Raw genomic sequence first — 16,408 nt, 5'->3', positions numbered from 1 at the left:
GGAGGGATACAAATGGAAGATGACCTATGGATCTCCCATAAAATGCCATTAATGATGCCGGGCAATTGCACAATAAAAGCCTCACCTGGAAGCCCCCCTACTAATCTATGAGAATGCCTTAAGCTCAAACAAGGCAATTTTTAAAAGAATTGTTTTGATGACAATTTTCATTTTAAAGCTCTTAAGAGTCTAACTATAGTGATGTTACCACCTCCCCATGCAAGAATGCCCCACCATTTAGTTACCCCTTTCCCTCCTTTCTTTTTTCTCTTAGTCTTCTTTCTTCCCCCTCACTAAATTGCAAGATACATGGGCTTTTTTTTTTAAATCGCCACCAAAGCGATTGTTGCTATGCTCATTCATATGGCTATCACCCCTGCAGCAAGGCTACCCCTATTTTAATTACATAGGATGGATAATTACGCCATTGTTGTTAGTTTGAGGCTAGTATGAATGAACCAGTGACCTGGTTCACTTACAATGACAATTCATGGTTTAAACAACTCATGGGTTGTCATGCACGAGAGAGCAGGCATGCTGCCTGCTGCCGCCTGCCCACCACTTGCGTTTTTAAATAACAACCTACAAACAGGTCATTTGTAAGTTGTTAGTGTGACATTTAAACCCAAACACTTTAACTCATGCTTTGTTCTTCGGTTAACTTTGGGTTGTTTAATCCATGAATAACCCAAAGTGTCTGGGTTTGGACGTTACACTAACTAACTATAAATGGGGTGTCTGTAGGTTGTTTACAGAAAATGGAAATGGCTCCCATACAGCTCACAGCCCTGCAAATCATGGGTTAATTAATTAACCCACAATTTCCCCTTACACGCTGTGGATGCATTCACATTTCCCTTCCCCAGAATAATTCCAAGGACTTCTATTACTGTGTTAACTTCGGTAGTAGCTCTGGTTTCCTCTGTAGTTGCTTCTGCATCCTCTATAGCTGCTCCTAAGTGGTCACTCTGCTTCATATTACAGTCTCTCAGTTCTGACAGTTCATGTTAATTAACCCATAATTTGCTGCTGAACACCGCCACTATGTGCAAATAGGCCCACTGAAGGTTTTACTGAGTTCTTTAACCATCTGAAAGTCCCTGTATTAATATATCATATATACTTCTATAAAATAGAAACCAAAAGTATCACAAGTGTTTGTTATGAATATATTGTATATCTATATGCAGAATATGATCAAACTACTTGCAAAAAAACATGATCAAAAAGGCTGGGGCTAAGCATAGTTGACCTGCTGTTGCAGGTATTAAATACTTAAATATATATAGACATGAATTAAGGATCCGTGTAAAAGAAAGATGTTTCCTTCCCTGACTGCTCCCTACCTTCACAAGTAAATCAAAGGTGGGAGGTAAAGACAGGAATTTGGAAAATTAGATTAGTGAGCTCCTTCTGTTCTCAGTCTAGATTAAACTAATCCAAGGCATTGGAAACATAACTATTTGAAAGACTGTTGTCTGTATCACTGCACGTTTGATGTTTTTTTCTGATAGAGAAAGGCGTGAAGTTGTTAGAAAAGCTATTACGACATATTTCCAATGAGTTAATATTTCCAGTTACTTAATCCAGTTAGCGGTGTAGTAATCAGATTGCTTTGGTTATGCTGTACAGCCATGCTAAAGAGCAAGTCTTTATATAGCCAGTCATTTCCTAAGAGCAATAAGAGCAGCTTGCTACCATAGCAGTAGACCTGACTGAGCACTAGCAACTTAATTGGAGTGCTGTGCTGCAAGAGGGGAGGCCTATTAATCTCTATCCTATTTCTGGACATAGTTAATCAATTTATAGATAACTGAGTACAGAAATGGGGCAGAGCAAGAAAGTGGTAGAGACACCTTGGTGAAAAGAAGTGGAGATTAAACTGACCTTCCATTTATCCCCAAACCCTTTTCTGAATCAACATATCCACAAATAGGGTATGGGCCTGCTAGACGTATAGGCTGTATTACCAATGGGCCAACTGGGGAGGGCTACAAATGTGCACTTAGGAGAATAAACTTGACAGTCCAGGCTCCAGCCCAGGGTTCAGGGATGGAGGTCAGTTAAACTTATTTCATGCTGGAGGATGTACATGTAAACGAGCCCTTGGCAGTATAATGCATATTCCCCAATCTAAAAGAAAGGGGGGGGGGAGTAATAAAGAGAACTTACCATGCCTCATTTCAACAATAAGGAGATCAAAAAGTTGCTGGACTAAACTTAGATGAACTTTGCCATCGCATAGGAGAACAGTTCTTGTTTCTTCAGCTACAGCTCCATTTGAAAAATGCTTCAGGCACATAAACATAAAGAAATAAACATCTTGTTAGAATATTGGTGACATTCCTTCCCTGTTAATTATTACTAATTATCCCCACAAGTCAATCCCTCCAGTGTTTCATTTATTCTGCTCTGTATTTTTACATGCACAAAAATGTATGGGTGGGACGGTGGGTGGGGCATTAACAATTGTACATGAGAGGTCAAACAGGCAAAGCTCAGGATTTCCCAAAGCATGGTTTTCAACCCTACTAGAAACATTGAAAGGGAGGTGTGAGTCCCTGACAGTGCTTTTCTCCGAAGTAAGTCCTCTTGAGTTTAATAGGGCTTATTCCCAGGTAAGTGGGCATAGGTATAGGATTGCATCTTGAGTGCTATAGGCCCAATCATCTCAGACTAGAGATCAAGTGACACTCAGAGTAGTGGGAAGGGGCATGCTAGATTGGTGTGGAAGTGGTACTGGGATTGTAGGGCACCATGGAGATGAAGGAGCTGAGCAGATGGGAAAGAATAGCGAGGGAGCATTTGAGGCTGAACATGCATAGCAAGTAAGTTTTCATGGGAGAGGTATGAAATAGTACAAATGGCTGGGAAAGAGAAGAACAGCAGAGCTCTGTCAGGCAAGAAAAAAGTAGGATGCCGTTGCTCATATGGACCTAACTGATAGACAGACAGACAAGACAGACAGACAGACAGAAACAAAAATGGCCTTTTTTGCACTGCCCTGAACAGCTAGGTCCTACTTTGCTCAGAAAATTCTTGAGACTTATGCTTGGAGACTTTGCTGGGAAACTACTTTAAGTTATTCCTTACCTACCATAGCACTCCTCTGATCTCTGGGCCATGTGATTAGGGACAGTATTCAGCAACTATTTCATCCTTATCCCTCTCTGGCTGCAAACTTAAGCATGTTTACTCTGAAATAACTAGCACTTAGTTCAATGAATCTTGATTAGAACAGTAGCCTTCTCCTGGGACTGAAAGTAAGGGAGAGCAGGAAATAAAGAAATTGAAAGAGAAAACAATGGATGATCCTGGAAGGACAGGGGGAGTTGAGGTTTTGTCAGCAAAACTTTCATGTATTCCTCCAGCATATATACAAAAATACAGAATATAATTGGTCTGAGAAATTATTCCTATAAGAAACCTCGGTCTGATGAGGATTTTATTTACTATTTTTTAGTTCTATCTTAATTAGCATAAATACAAAAGCTAACTTTCAACTAACTCAAAGCTTCACACAACCACAACTCATAATGGCTAGCTGGCTGAAGCAGGTTTAGGTGAACATCCATCTTCCCATCTAGTAAACAGCCCTCTTTTCACTGTGTCTGGAAGTTGTTAGACATTTGTCCTATATTTGAAGTTTTCAACCCCCTCCATATGTTCAACCTGTGTGTTGAGAGCATGAATGTGGCCAAGAAAGGCTGTTGATCCTCATGCATAGAATAAACAACTGTCTGAAACAGCTTTTAAGGAACCTTCATCCAAATAACTGCATCAAGGTTAGGAGTCTGAATTGAGCTGTGGAGGAGGGTATTTAGCCTAATGCTAACCTCGTCCTGCAGAAGAAACAATGAGTTTGGTGACACGTAATAAATCTAAAGCTGCCGTTCTGTGGTCTTCAGGAACTCATTTCTCTCCATATTGTTTCACATTTCTGTGTGTACATCCATCTCTCTGCCTCCTGATTTACTTTGTCTTCCTGAAAGCATAATGAAACAGACTGGCAGGTAATGCACTGTTTGGGGGAAATCTGTGACATTTTACCCAGAAAAATTTCCCTACCTCAAGAGCCTCCCCCACCGCCCAATTTAATTCTTTGGAGCACCACAGCAAGGCTGACTGAGAAGGTAGGCTTGAGTGCTATTGTGACAGCAGAAGCAGGTAAACCGTCACTTTCTCCCTACTCCCAGTTATATGGGAGAATCTTTATATGGCTGAATCTTTCATACAGCTAAATCCTTCATGCAAAAAATATCCTGCGTGCACATAGAAAACTAGATGTCAAGAAGCCTATCCTTCTCCTTGGCATGGTAGTTTCCTATTTGTAGGACTCTTCTCCCCGCCCCCCCTCCATCATATTACTCTCACCTGCAGACTTAAGTGGTACAGTTGAGTTACAGGTTTACTACTTCAGTTTGAAAGCCAGACTAGTGTTTTTGCTTCTGCTAACAAACAGAATCCAATTATTTCCTAATAGTGCAAGTGGAAGCCTTTCTGTGAGAAGAATTGGCAGCTAATAAGCATTAGCTTAGCACAGATTCTCATTTTTCTTATGTGAGGGACTGTGCATTTCAAAGAGGAAAAACCCAGAGTATTGTGCATAGGCAGTTTTAACATGAAAAATATGCCATTTGCTAATATATTGTACTTTGTACCATGCTATTATGTAAGCAAGGGATGGGAAACATGTGGCCCTCCAAATGTTCTTGAATTGCAATTCCCAGCATCCCTAGCCAGAATAGCCAATGGTGAGGGCTGATGGGAGTTGCTATCCAACAACATCTGGAAGACCACACATTTGCCATCCCTGATATAAGCTATCAAAAGCTCCTGGTCTTTGTACCATCAGTGATTGCAACTTACCAGAAAGTAACCCCTACTGAACACAGTGGGGTCTACTTCTGAGTAAAAATACATAGAATGATGCTGTGAATGTGTGTCTGTGTGTTTGGGCAAGGGAAATCAATAATCAACATGCAATACATTGCATAGACTTCTTTTGCTTTTTAATACTTTTAATGCATTTTTTAAAATTATCCAAAATAAAGCAAGTGTATGAAATTCACAATAAAGAGGGACCCAGTGAATGGTCTGAGAGCATCCGAGGCTGAAGCTAAGCAGATGTAGACATCCTCATCCCAGTAGGAAACCTCCTTGACTAAGCCACAAGTAAGAGCAGTATATAAATATAATAATTTTAAAACTTTACAGTAAAGAAAGAATTGTGATTTGTATTCTATCTATAGCTCCAAAACAGAATAAACAAAATAAATGATACAAAATAAGCAACATTAATTTGGGTAATAAGTTATTCTAACCTTTTTTTAGCTATTCATCAATGAATTGGTGATTTGTTTCTCTTCCAGTCTTTTATTAACTTCAGTCTAGCTCCCTCAGTCATGCTCAATATAAGATCTGCCATCCCTGTCAGAACCAGACCCCTTGTTGTACCCACTAAAACAATTATGTAAATAAAACAATTACGTAAATAAAACAATTATGTATAGTAAAAACAGAAATGTTTATCAGTCTCCATTCTTAGTAATATTACTAACATAACTAAAGAATGTCTGAGGCTACAATCCTAAACACACAAAGAAGTAAGTTCCATTGAACTTAGTGGAATTTACTTCTGACTAAACATGCATAGGATTGCTCTGTCAATCACTGTATAATCTCTTGAGAAGTTCTTTTATAACATGCTATTAATAATGTTTAGTTTGAAGCAAGCAAATATTTATTTCTGTCTTGAATTAGTCAGCCTGCCCTCTTGTCATTGTTTCTTTCTTTGTTATCTTGCACCTTTTTCTTCAGCTCCACATACACTCTTTACATATTAAGACAATGGTTTGAATACAGATTTAGTCAAGTATGATTTAATCAGGATCCAGCCCAGTATCTGTACATTCAAAGCCTCCCATGATTAAGCACTGAACAAATTAGAAGTGGGACAGTCAGTGAGGGACAGATATCCCCACTCACATTTACAGTGCAATCCTATGCATCTTTACTCAGAAGTCTTACTGTTTGTGGGTGCATAGGGGGGGGAGAAATGACGAGACAACACAAATAGAGTTGGGATAAAACGAGGCCACATTTATTGACATATTACAATCTGCGAAGGAAGCACCGGCGGGCACATAGAAAACAAGTAATCATGACAGGTATAGAGTGAGGCATTCGTCATCTGAGGCATGGCATCTACAGCAGCCACCCTGCAGATCAAGCCACCCAATTCTGGGCTGGGAGACCTTCCCCTGTCACCACCCCTTGAGCCACAGAACCCGAGTGGGTGAGGAGGGTCAGCCTCAAAGGTAAGCCTTATCTCCCAACTCGGGGCCACAAAACCCGGAGCCAAGAGCCTCGGGCCTTACCAGTCACCTGAAACGGTGCCCAAGAATGCTCACCTGTCCTCTCCCCCAGTGGAGTGCCCACCCGAAACTGCCACAGGAGGGCGACAAGCCTCTGCTTAGTCACCCTCCGCCCAACCTACGCAGCAAAACACTCCATGATGCCCCTTCGCAGATACTCCTACAAGAAAACATTGTCTAGGTAAGAGATGACCACCATCTTCAGGGATCCCAACCGTCATTCCATGCCCCTCTCGGCAGCAGGATGGACCCAATGATGGCAATTCTGGGCCAGTGACACTGAATCAGCTGTAAATCTCAGGCTTGAAGAATCAGGGCCTTGCCCTTCAGCAGGCATAAATCGTTCCCCCCATGTGCAGAACCAGAATCTGCGGGGGAACCTTCACCAGCCCTTGCTGGAAGAACGTGGACAGGAGGCGCACCAACACATGCCACGTCTGCACAACCACTGGATGGTGGCACACCGGCTGAGCCCCAGCTAGGCTCCGCCACTTGAGGAGGGACTCTGACTAGCCCAGAGAACCATGCTGTGCCCCCAGATGAGCACGCATACCAGTTCCAACGCACCCGGACATCTGAAAGAACAAGAGACAAACATGTGAACCCAGTGTCCTCATGTCTGAAAAGGCCCAGCAGGGGCCTTGCGGAGGCCCAATACGCCTTGGAGCTCCACCTGCCGCCAGCCTGCACTTTGTCTGATGTGAGCCCCAGAGACACGGCGCAAGCCCAACACCTTCAAGGCCACAGAGTGACTACCCAGAATTGATGTTTGGTCAGGGGAGAGGAGTCACTAAGGCAGAAGAAAGGGCTGGGGAGACTCCTCCAGATCTAGAGAAAAGGCCCCCAGGGTGATGACCGGACAAAGGTCCAGCACCATGGCTGGGAACAGCGACGCGCTAACCCCACTCCCGACCTAGTCGGTTTTGGATTTCCTCAGCGGGATAAAGACCACCTGCTGGGGAAATTGCACATCACTAAACTGCCAAGGCTCGTGTGGTGAGGTAACCAAAGGCCACAGAGCCCGTAAACCCAGCAATATGTCTGGCAGCAGAAGGGGTCTGGAGGTGCCAGGGATCCCCGAGACCAACCCTGGAGCACCTGCCAGACCAGGAAGTCAGTAGTGTTGTCGGCCACACACTTCATCTTTAGCCCAGAAGGCCAGTGCAGCAAGCCTGCCCCAATAGTCTGGGCAGTCCCTTTCATAGGCTTTTAAAAATTGATCGTAGTCCTGAATCAGTTCCAGCTGAACAGGATGCTGAGGCCTTTGCTTGGGAAGAAGCTGAAGCCAAAACTATAGTTACTCTAGCAGGATACCCTATGGGTAGGGTAAGAGAACAGCAAAAGAGCCTAGACTAGATCTTACTTAAAGGCCAGGATTGGACACATCTCCTGTACTGCCATAGCACTGGGCATAGTACAGGAAGCTGAATAATAAGAAAACTCCTGCTATACATATAGGCCCAAACAGCTCCCATCAACTGCCACAGAGAAAATCTTAACAATTTGTCATCTACTCTCCAAGACTGTCTCCATCCAAAGTCACCAGGGGGAGCAATGTGAGGTAAGATAGAAGCCGCACAATGAAACACAAAATGAATATTAGGAGCTGTGTGTAGCACTCTAAATGTTTGTTAACCATTCTGCTACTTAATGCTGAAGCATAGCACAGCAAACCTCTAAGTTTTTAAAAGAAGCAGTTTTATTTTCTGATTAACACACAGGCTTATAAATATCCAATTCAAAGATCAGGGGAAAAAATTAACAACAGGAATTAGCTGCTGGGTACAGCTAAAACTGGAAGACATCAGCTTTTGCCACCCTCGAGGTGATGCCACCCTGGCTTCAACACTGGCACACCAAGTTGGTGTTCTGAGCTTTCCCTGGCCTGTCCACCTTGAAGGTGGACTGAGGGGCCTGTGATTGTTCCACCCATTGCCCCTGGTCAGCAACCAGTGAGGCAAATTCTGCTAACCACACCCTCTGAAGCTGGCAATGATATAAGTTGGGTTAGCAACCCATTGCCTTCTAGGAGGTGCTCCAAACGCATGCTGCATCTGCCAACCACTGAATTGTGGCATACCGGCTAAGCCCAAGTTGGGATCCACTGCTTGAGGAGGCCCTCCGACGGGCACAGAAAACCATGCTGCGCTCACAGACGAACACCCGCACCGGTTCACAAACACTCCGGCCATCTAGCCAAGCGCATTCCTCCAGTAAAGTTGAGGAAGCAAGCTGGACCGATGATCATTATAGCTGGCAAATTGTGCCGCATGATCTGGGAAAGGTCCTTGCCTTTCCCACCAACACAGGTTGTTCCCTCCTAGATGCAGCACTGGAACCTGCAGGGGAACACGCACCAACCCATAATGGAACGGAGTGGGAAGAAAGCACTCTCGCTACAAGCTGCGCCTGTCAATCCACGAACACATGCACCATGGAACAGGCTGCTCCGGGAGCTGCAGCCTGACGTATATGCGCTACGGCCAGCTCGAAACAACAAGCTGTGTCCGGACATGAGAACGCGTGCGCACGGGTTGATGTCCAATACATTGATCAAAGAAAAATAAATAAATAACTGTAAGGACAAGAAAAGAGATGCCGAGCAGTAAAGTCCACACTTTAGGATTGGACACAAGACTATAACTGTAAACTACCGGGAGGGCTACAACTGTTGCAGCTGAATGAGAGAGCAACACCCCAGGGCTCCCTGTCAACCCAGGTACAGAAGGCCCTTGTTATGTGAGACATGAAGTGCAGCATGGCTTACACTACTTAAATATACAACACTCAGCGAGAGCCTCTTAGCGTGGTTTCTGGAATTTCCAGCGTCCAGGTATTAGATGAAACATTGGCACTGGTGCTCAGCCTGCCGTTTGTATGCCTCGTGATAAAAACAGGCGTTACGCAGGAGGTATTGCAAATTCAATACTATTACCCGATCCATAAGGATCGGATTGCGGGAGGACTGTGGTTTAATAACCTGAATGGAGGCCTGCCCCTCACACACAAGGAATTTAAGAATGGATGTAAAGCCTTGAATCAGCCTGCATGGGCAATGCTGTGTATAAGAGAATTTTGAAAAACGGGATTTCAAGAGATCATAGGGCAGCCCTTGGGCGTGTCACTACGCACCAGATGATCCTATACATTGACCCTAACAGGGTAGTGTTTCATACCTCCCGTGTTACTGCACAGTTGTAACCTTAATAAATTTAACCAGTTAGCTGAATTGGCACAGACTCCTGCCACTGACTGTGGAGTAAACAAAAAAGGTGGGGGGGGGCAACCTTGTTTAGCTTCAGCAAAGCAGAAGCTACCTGTTCCTCCTGAGCATGCCTTTGGAGTGAATGCTAAAGCCGCTGCCTTGCAATATGAACAAAGAACAACCCTTACAATCATCAACCCAGTGAGGCGGGTTACACAGAGAGCCAGGGATTGGCCTAAAGTCACACAGTGAGCTTTACGGCCAAGTGGGGACTAGAACCCATATTTCCAAGTCCCATTATGGTACTTTAACCACTGCACCAAGCTGGTACTCTAAGCTGCCAGGGAGGTGTGAAAACAGGAGAACCCCAAACCCACATAGCTACCAGTCTCCCCTCACGGGGGTTGGCAATGGCTCTACCAGAGGCGTGAGTCAAGATTCTCACCACGCCCTACCCAGGGAAGCTGGGTATCAAGCCCCAGACTTTGTTAACAATAAGGGGGCTCTGTGATATGCTCAAAGGCCCGAGTCTGAAACTTGGGCAAGGCGGAGGGCCTTCCCCCTTCCCCCCTGCTCACTTTTCTTCTCATTTCCTTTTGTCCCTTTTCCTCCCCGTCTATGGACCTTGCACTCCGACCTGAAAAATTAAGACCACAATTCGAAGCTGCCTCCCTGCGGAAAGGAGACCTTCTATGTGGGGTGGGAATGGATGGAAACAACGCTTTGAATTGTAGAGGGGGATCTATGTCTTCACCTCCCCACCCAAACACAACTTCCCCTGCAGCAATGGGGCCACATGCACATGTCCCAATTCCTTCCTATGAGGGTGAGAAAGGAAGAAATCTGCTCACAGTGCATAGCCCTGATGCTATGTATTCATTTGGCCAAATAAAAGAAAGCCCTTATCTCTTCTTCCAGAGATCGCCTAAAAGATCTCTCTGGAAGAGAGGGAGAGACTAATAACAAACAAAATACGTGCACTTCCCATGCAGAAAATAAGGCCACCAAAAATCATAGAATCATAGGGTTGGAAAGGGCCTACAAGACCATTGGGACCAGCCCCCTGCTAAATGTGGGAAGCCTGATTCCAGGCGGTCACCCAGCCAAGTACAAACCTGGGCTGACCCCGCTTAGCTTCTGAGATCAGACAAGATCGGGCACATCCAGCCCTTTGACTGATTGCTTGGAGGTGTGGGGAAAGAACTCCGCCGCATTATTATTATTATTACTACTACTGCACTGCAGGCCGTTCAGGAGGCATGGGCGAACCCCCCCCCCCCCCGGTCTGGGCTGGCAAGGCCGCTCTGCTGCCACCCACAGCAAAAGACAATTCAGGCTGCTTCGTAGCACTGAAAACTCCCCTTCCCTCTGCAGGGGCAGCAAGGCCACTTAGCTGCTGCCCACTGAAATCCCCAGCCCTAAGGGCCTCACTGGAGGTGCAGGAAGCGCCCATAGCGCAGCAAGGCCATGCTACTCAGGGGTGATCGCTAGCTGGTAGGCTGACCTCCTATATTGGCCAAACAGGCCACACTACCCGCAAAATGGGAAGAACCCTCAGGGAATGAACCCCCGTTGGCTGCAGCCACTCCAGGGTGCGGGAACACTCCCCTACCTCCCTGAGACAAAAAGGCCACGCCGCCGCCCTCAGCCAAACGGGCCGCTCTGGGGAGGAGGAAAATGACCAAGAGGCAATTCATGCACCGCAAATGGCAGCGAAATGGGCCACTGTGGGGCATGGGAAAAAATCCCCCCAAGAAAGGCAGCAATACAGGGGCCTCAGTCAGCGTCAAATGGGCTGCTCTGAGGCGCAGGAAAAAGCCCGCGAAAAGGCGGCAATTTGGGCGAGGCGGGAGAAAACTCCCCCCTCCTCCAGTTGGAGCGGGAGGCCGTCGCTGCCACTGAGAAAGGTGGCAATTCCAGGCTGCTCGGGGCGAGGGAAAACTCCCTCGTTGGGCAAAATGGGGCTCCACAGAAGGCGCAGGAAGCCCGGAGGGAGCAAGCTTGGTGAAAATCCCACTGCTGGGCCGGCAAGGCAGCGCTGCAGCCTCCCGCTGCAAAGCGCAGCAGAATCCGGGCCATACGGGGCATGGGAAACTCCCCCCCCCTCGATAGGCACGGCAGGGCCTGCAGGGTCAGCCGCTGCAGTCAGCAGCCCTAGGGGCAAGCGGGGGGGATGCAGGGAACTACTCCCTCCCCCCACTCGAGAGTGATGGCCCCACGAGGTCCGGGGAAAAAACAAACCAACAAACAAAAACAGCTTGCCACAAGAGTGGCTGGCACCCTCCTGTGGCTCACTGGCGCCGTAGCTGCCGAGCGCCATCGCCTCCTCCTCAACGCTCACCGCCTCCTCCTCGAGGCTGCTGCTGCTGAGCCAGCCAAAAAAAGCCAGAATGAATCCAGGCCGGCTGGCCGTCATGCTCGCGCTCACTCGAGCGCTAATAAGCGGCGGCAGTGGCACACGGACAGAAGAGAGTCTAGACAGAGCAGCACAGAAGGCGAGCCAGGGGCCCGTGCGCGTGAAGTCAGCCCTTGCTCTCCTCGCCCCCATCCTGAGGCGCATGCGCTCTTCGCTCCGCTCTCCTCAGCCAGAAGAGCCAGAATGAATGAGGAAAGGGGGCGGGGAGGCCTAAATATCGGCTGGCTCAGCCCCCACCCCACCTGGACGACAGGAGCGAGGGTGAATGGCCCTCGATCTTGTCCCGCCCTCCCCCCCCACCCACAACATCCCCCCCCACGGCCAGGCAAGCCGGACGTGGGGTGAGGGGACTTTTAATGGATCTTACTGTCTGTAGTGTGTGTATTTAGGATTGCAGTCTTAATTATCATATCTCATGTTTCATCTTGATTGTAATGGGGTTGCCCCTTGTGTAACATATAATTCAGTCACAGTAGGATTGCCAAAATTAATTTTTAAATCATATTTGTTCCTCACTTTTCTTCCAAGGAGTTCTGGGAGCTTTCCCCCATTTATTTTCACAGGAGCCCAAAGCTTAGACTGACAGGCAGAGATTGGTAAAGTGGCCAGATGCAAAATAGGATAGGGTTCCCGCACCATTAATAGTTGCTGAAATTCCTTCTTCTCTCCGCAACTATTAAAGGTGCAGAAGCTTTGCCCTCTTTTGCATGTCCCCCACCCCAAGCTTGGCTGGTTGTCACCTGTTGAACATTATAGCTGAGTCGGGGATTGGACCCAGGTCTCAAAAATCCAACACTGACTCCACTAGACCACACTAGTTCTCATGGAAATGAGAACTAAATAAATATATATTTCATACATTTCTCAGTCATTTTCTAAGAAAATGGAACATTAACCCCAGGTGCTAGTACTGCAGGAGGCACTAAGCAGCCCAGCTTCAGGTGCTGCTCCTTTCGCTTGTGCCTGCTTGCCATTTGGGCATGTCAGGAGAGGTTGCTGTGCTGCAGTGATGAAGAAGGAAAGGAAGAGTCTTACTCAAGTGAGGTGTTATGACCTATCCGTTCCCACCAAAACTACAGATCTTTTTAAAAAATCAGGACTACCTCTAAATACATCACACTGAACCAGAGGTCTGCCCACACAGAGTTGTGTTGCAATAAATTAGTCTATGGATGCATTCCGATGTCACTTTAAGCCATGGTGGCTTAATAAGCTACTCACAGTAGCTTATTTTTTAAATAGTCCACGATGCCCTGCCACATGACTGGGCTAATAAGCTACTCTGTGTAGTTTATTAAGCTGCTGTGCCTAATCTGACTCATCCCCCCACCCCTTGTCCCACTGCAGTCCTTCTGCCCAAGCAGTGGTGCTGTTTCACTCCTTTGCACTTTTGCGCATTTCCAAATGTTAACATTTTCAGAATTGCGAACAGGGATCTTTTCTTTTACTTTTTCTTTTACTCAAATGCACAAATGTGCATTTGCACATTTTCACACTAGTGATCAGGGAAGTCTGTGATTGTGTAACTTTGCTGTAGCAGGATTGCACGATCTGGGAAGGCTGGCATTCTCTGCAGGGGAGGCTGTAATTGTGTTACTTTGCAGCTGCAGGATCACACAATCAGGGAAGGCTGGCCAGAAAAGGAAAAAGGGAGTGGGAGCTCTAGCCCCTTGACAGGTTGCTGGAATGATGTGAAATTGCACAGGTGGGGTGTGCTTATGGGGAGGCTTCAGATGCTGTAGTAATTATGCAATTTTGGTTCTTCGTGGAAAAATGTGCATAACAGGAAAAAGGGGGGTGGATGCTATAATTTCCTGACAGTTTGCTGGAATGGGGCAAAATTGCACATGTGGGGTGCCTTCATGGGGAGCCTCCATTGGATAACTGTGGAACTGTACTTCTTCATGGAAAAGCGATGGTTCTTTCCCTATTTCCCCATTTTCTCCTATTTCCCAAGTTGTGTAGTTTCAAAGTAGCTATCAGGAAAGCCTGTCATTGTGTAACTTTGCTGTAACGGGGTAGCATGATAGCATGAGGCTGTCACTGTACTAGGAGAAAGCTGTCATTTTGTTACTGTAGCACGGTATCAGGGAAGGCTGTGTTGTTTGGCCGTGGTTTTCCTTGGGCTGCTTGTCAGATCTCGGAAAAAGGGCTCTGCAGACTGGAGCAGAGTAGCTGCAGCGGTTTTGGCTGCTCTTGCCAGCCGACTCTGTAGGCAATTGGAATAAGCTACAGTGAGCGCCAGATGACACGATAACCCACAGTGGGTTAAATAACCTTTACTGCCAACCGTGGGATATCAGAGTGGGTTATTTCAGCCAAATAAGCCATTGTGGATTAAAAACTCCCAACACACGACATGATAACCGATGATGGGTTAAATAAGCCATTGTGGATTTAACCCATCATGGGTTATTGTGACGTCCGAACCCAGTCTCTGAGGTAAAACAAGATTATTTGTCTTCTTTGCTGCACTAGACTAACATAGCTGCTCTTTGGCAGTCCCTCCTTTTCTTGCCCAATGAAAGTCACAATTATCTTGATCTCATGAAATGCTTCCTTTCAGAGCTGCCTGGCTGTAAAGGAAGGTAAGGCAATCTGCATCATGCAGTACCTTGAGGGGATCTGAACTGGTGTCTGAAAGGTGCAGCAAGACTTGTTGGCCAGGACAGGGCACCATTTGGGCTCCACTTTGGCAATACAACGTCTTGGGTTGGCTCTGCTTCCCTTGGTCTCCGCCCAGCCTCACTTATTCATGTGGTGCCTCCTAATGCCAACTTTGCTACCTTCACTGTAAATTACTCACTTCACTGCCATACCTTTCAGCATAAATATTAACATGATATATTTGATAGTGGAAAGTGAATAGGATACCTCAGAAATGAAATGTTAGATAACCTACTATAAATTTCACAAATGACATGCTATCATTAAAACCACCATCTCCTCCTAAACTCGCTGGTACAAGTACTTTTAATGCACTGCTAGATGTTTTGTTTTGTTTGTTCAGGTGGTAGCATTGACTTCTCTCATTTGTCTTACTGCACCTTCTGGCTTTATATACTCGCTCTTAAATAATAATAAAAAACTGCATAATCTTTTGAAGAGCAGGAAAAGGAGGTACAAATTACTTTTTCAGAGTTAACTTGTGAGAAAGTTTGTCCCATTTTATCCTGTCCTATCCTGAGGATATGAACTTGAGCATGCTCTGGGAGAGAGCACAGGACAGGAAGGCCTGGCGTGTTACGGTCCATGGGGTCACGAAGAGTCGGACACGACTGAACGACTGAACAACAACAAAATCCTGAGGATTCGGTGTTCATGACATATATTGTTCCTCTTATTTCCTCTAAACAAATACCTTAGTACTACTGTAAATTAAACGCAACTTCTTGATAGATAACTTACTCTCAGATCTTCAACCTAATCTGCCCACTGTAAGATGCTTTAGAGATCTTTCCTGACTCCTGCTTCAAGGGCAAGACTGTCTCTCTCTCCTTTGCAAATGCAAACTATTAAAGCCATATCCATAAATCACAGTAACAAAGATCTTTACCAAACACAGCACTATCCATCATCCCCTCAAGAGAACCTGATTAAATTATTATTCAGGTTACTAACCACAGAGGAATGTTTATAGAACATTGAATTAGTAACATCCTCATCTCGGTAGATATCTTCTGTGCCTCATATGTTTCTAAATCCACTAGTGTTTGCCTTAATTCAAAAGTTTTGTTTGTATCTGTTCAGCCTTGTCAGAGCATGATCAGAATATGCCCTTTCTTTACCTTGTTTCCTCTTGGGCTTTAACTTGTCCATGCAGTAATCACCTCCTGTTTTGTCTACTGCATTTCCACCTCTTAATAGTCTTTTTAAATCTTGGCCTTCAAAACTGTCTGACTTTTCTATCACCCTATAAAGCAGAGCTATCACCCTCATCTTTCATCAGTTTTCATGACTTCTTTTATGTTTTCATTCCAGTTCAAAATTGCTTTCCTGATTATAAATATGGTTTGTGGATTTATTAAAGATGACCTCTATGAACTATGATGATCCACCTCCTTCTTGGCCCAGTCAGTTGGCTTTTCCAGTTTCCTCTCTATCCTGCTCTTTTAGTCACAAATTTATCTCTGTCTTTCCCAACTTTGTTGACATTTATCTTGCTTTACTGAATTGACCTTCCAATCCCTTTTAATTTATTTTTGATATTGAGAACAAGTTATCAGTTTATAATCATTGAAAGAAGGATTCTGCGCTACATATTGCATTTCTTCATTTCCTTAGGGCATAATCCTATGCATGTTCAGACAGAAAATCCTATAACTCACAGCATTCCCCAGTCAGCATGTTGTAGGACTATTTTCTGTCTAATCATGCATAGGATTGCACCCTTGCTATCTTTTGAGGAAG

General features: G+C 45.5%; 1 protein-coding gene across 1 annotated transcript in view; it reads right to left on the bottom strand.

The window, feature by feature from the left end:
• WDCP (WD repeat and coiled coil containing) overlaps window positions 1–16,408 on the bottom strand; it is a 34,236-nt gene that overhangs the window by 8,097 nt on the left and 9,731 nt on the right. The window contains exon 2 of the mRNA XM_084826489.1: window positions 2,173–2,290. Within this exon, the coding sequence (XP_084682615.1) occupies window positions 2,173–2,290 (118 nt within the window). The remainder of the gene's footprint in view (window positions 1–2,172; window positions 2,291–16,408) is intronic.

Source organism: Heloderma suspectum, chromosome 1 (assembly GCF_057233095.1).
Source record: "Heloderma suspectum isolate Gila_16-S chromosome 1, 16-S_ref, whole genome shotgun sequence".
In the NCBI taxonomy this organism is placed as follows: domain Eukaryota; kingdom Metazoa; phylum Chordata; class Lepidosauria; order Squamata; family Helodermatidae; genus Heloderma; species Heloderma suspectum.
This window is presented reverse-complemented; position numbering and strand designations above follow the sequence as displayed.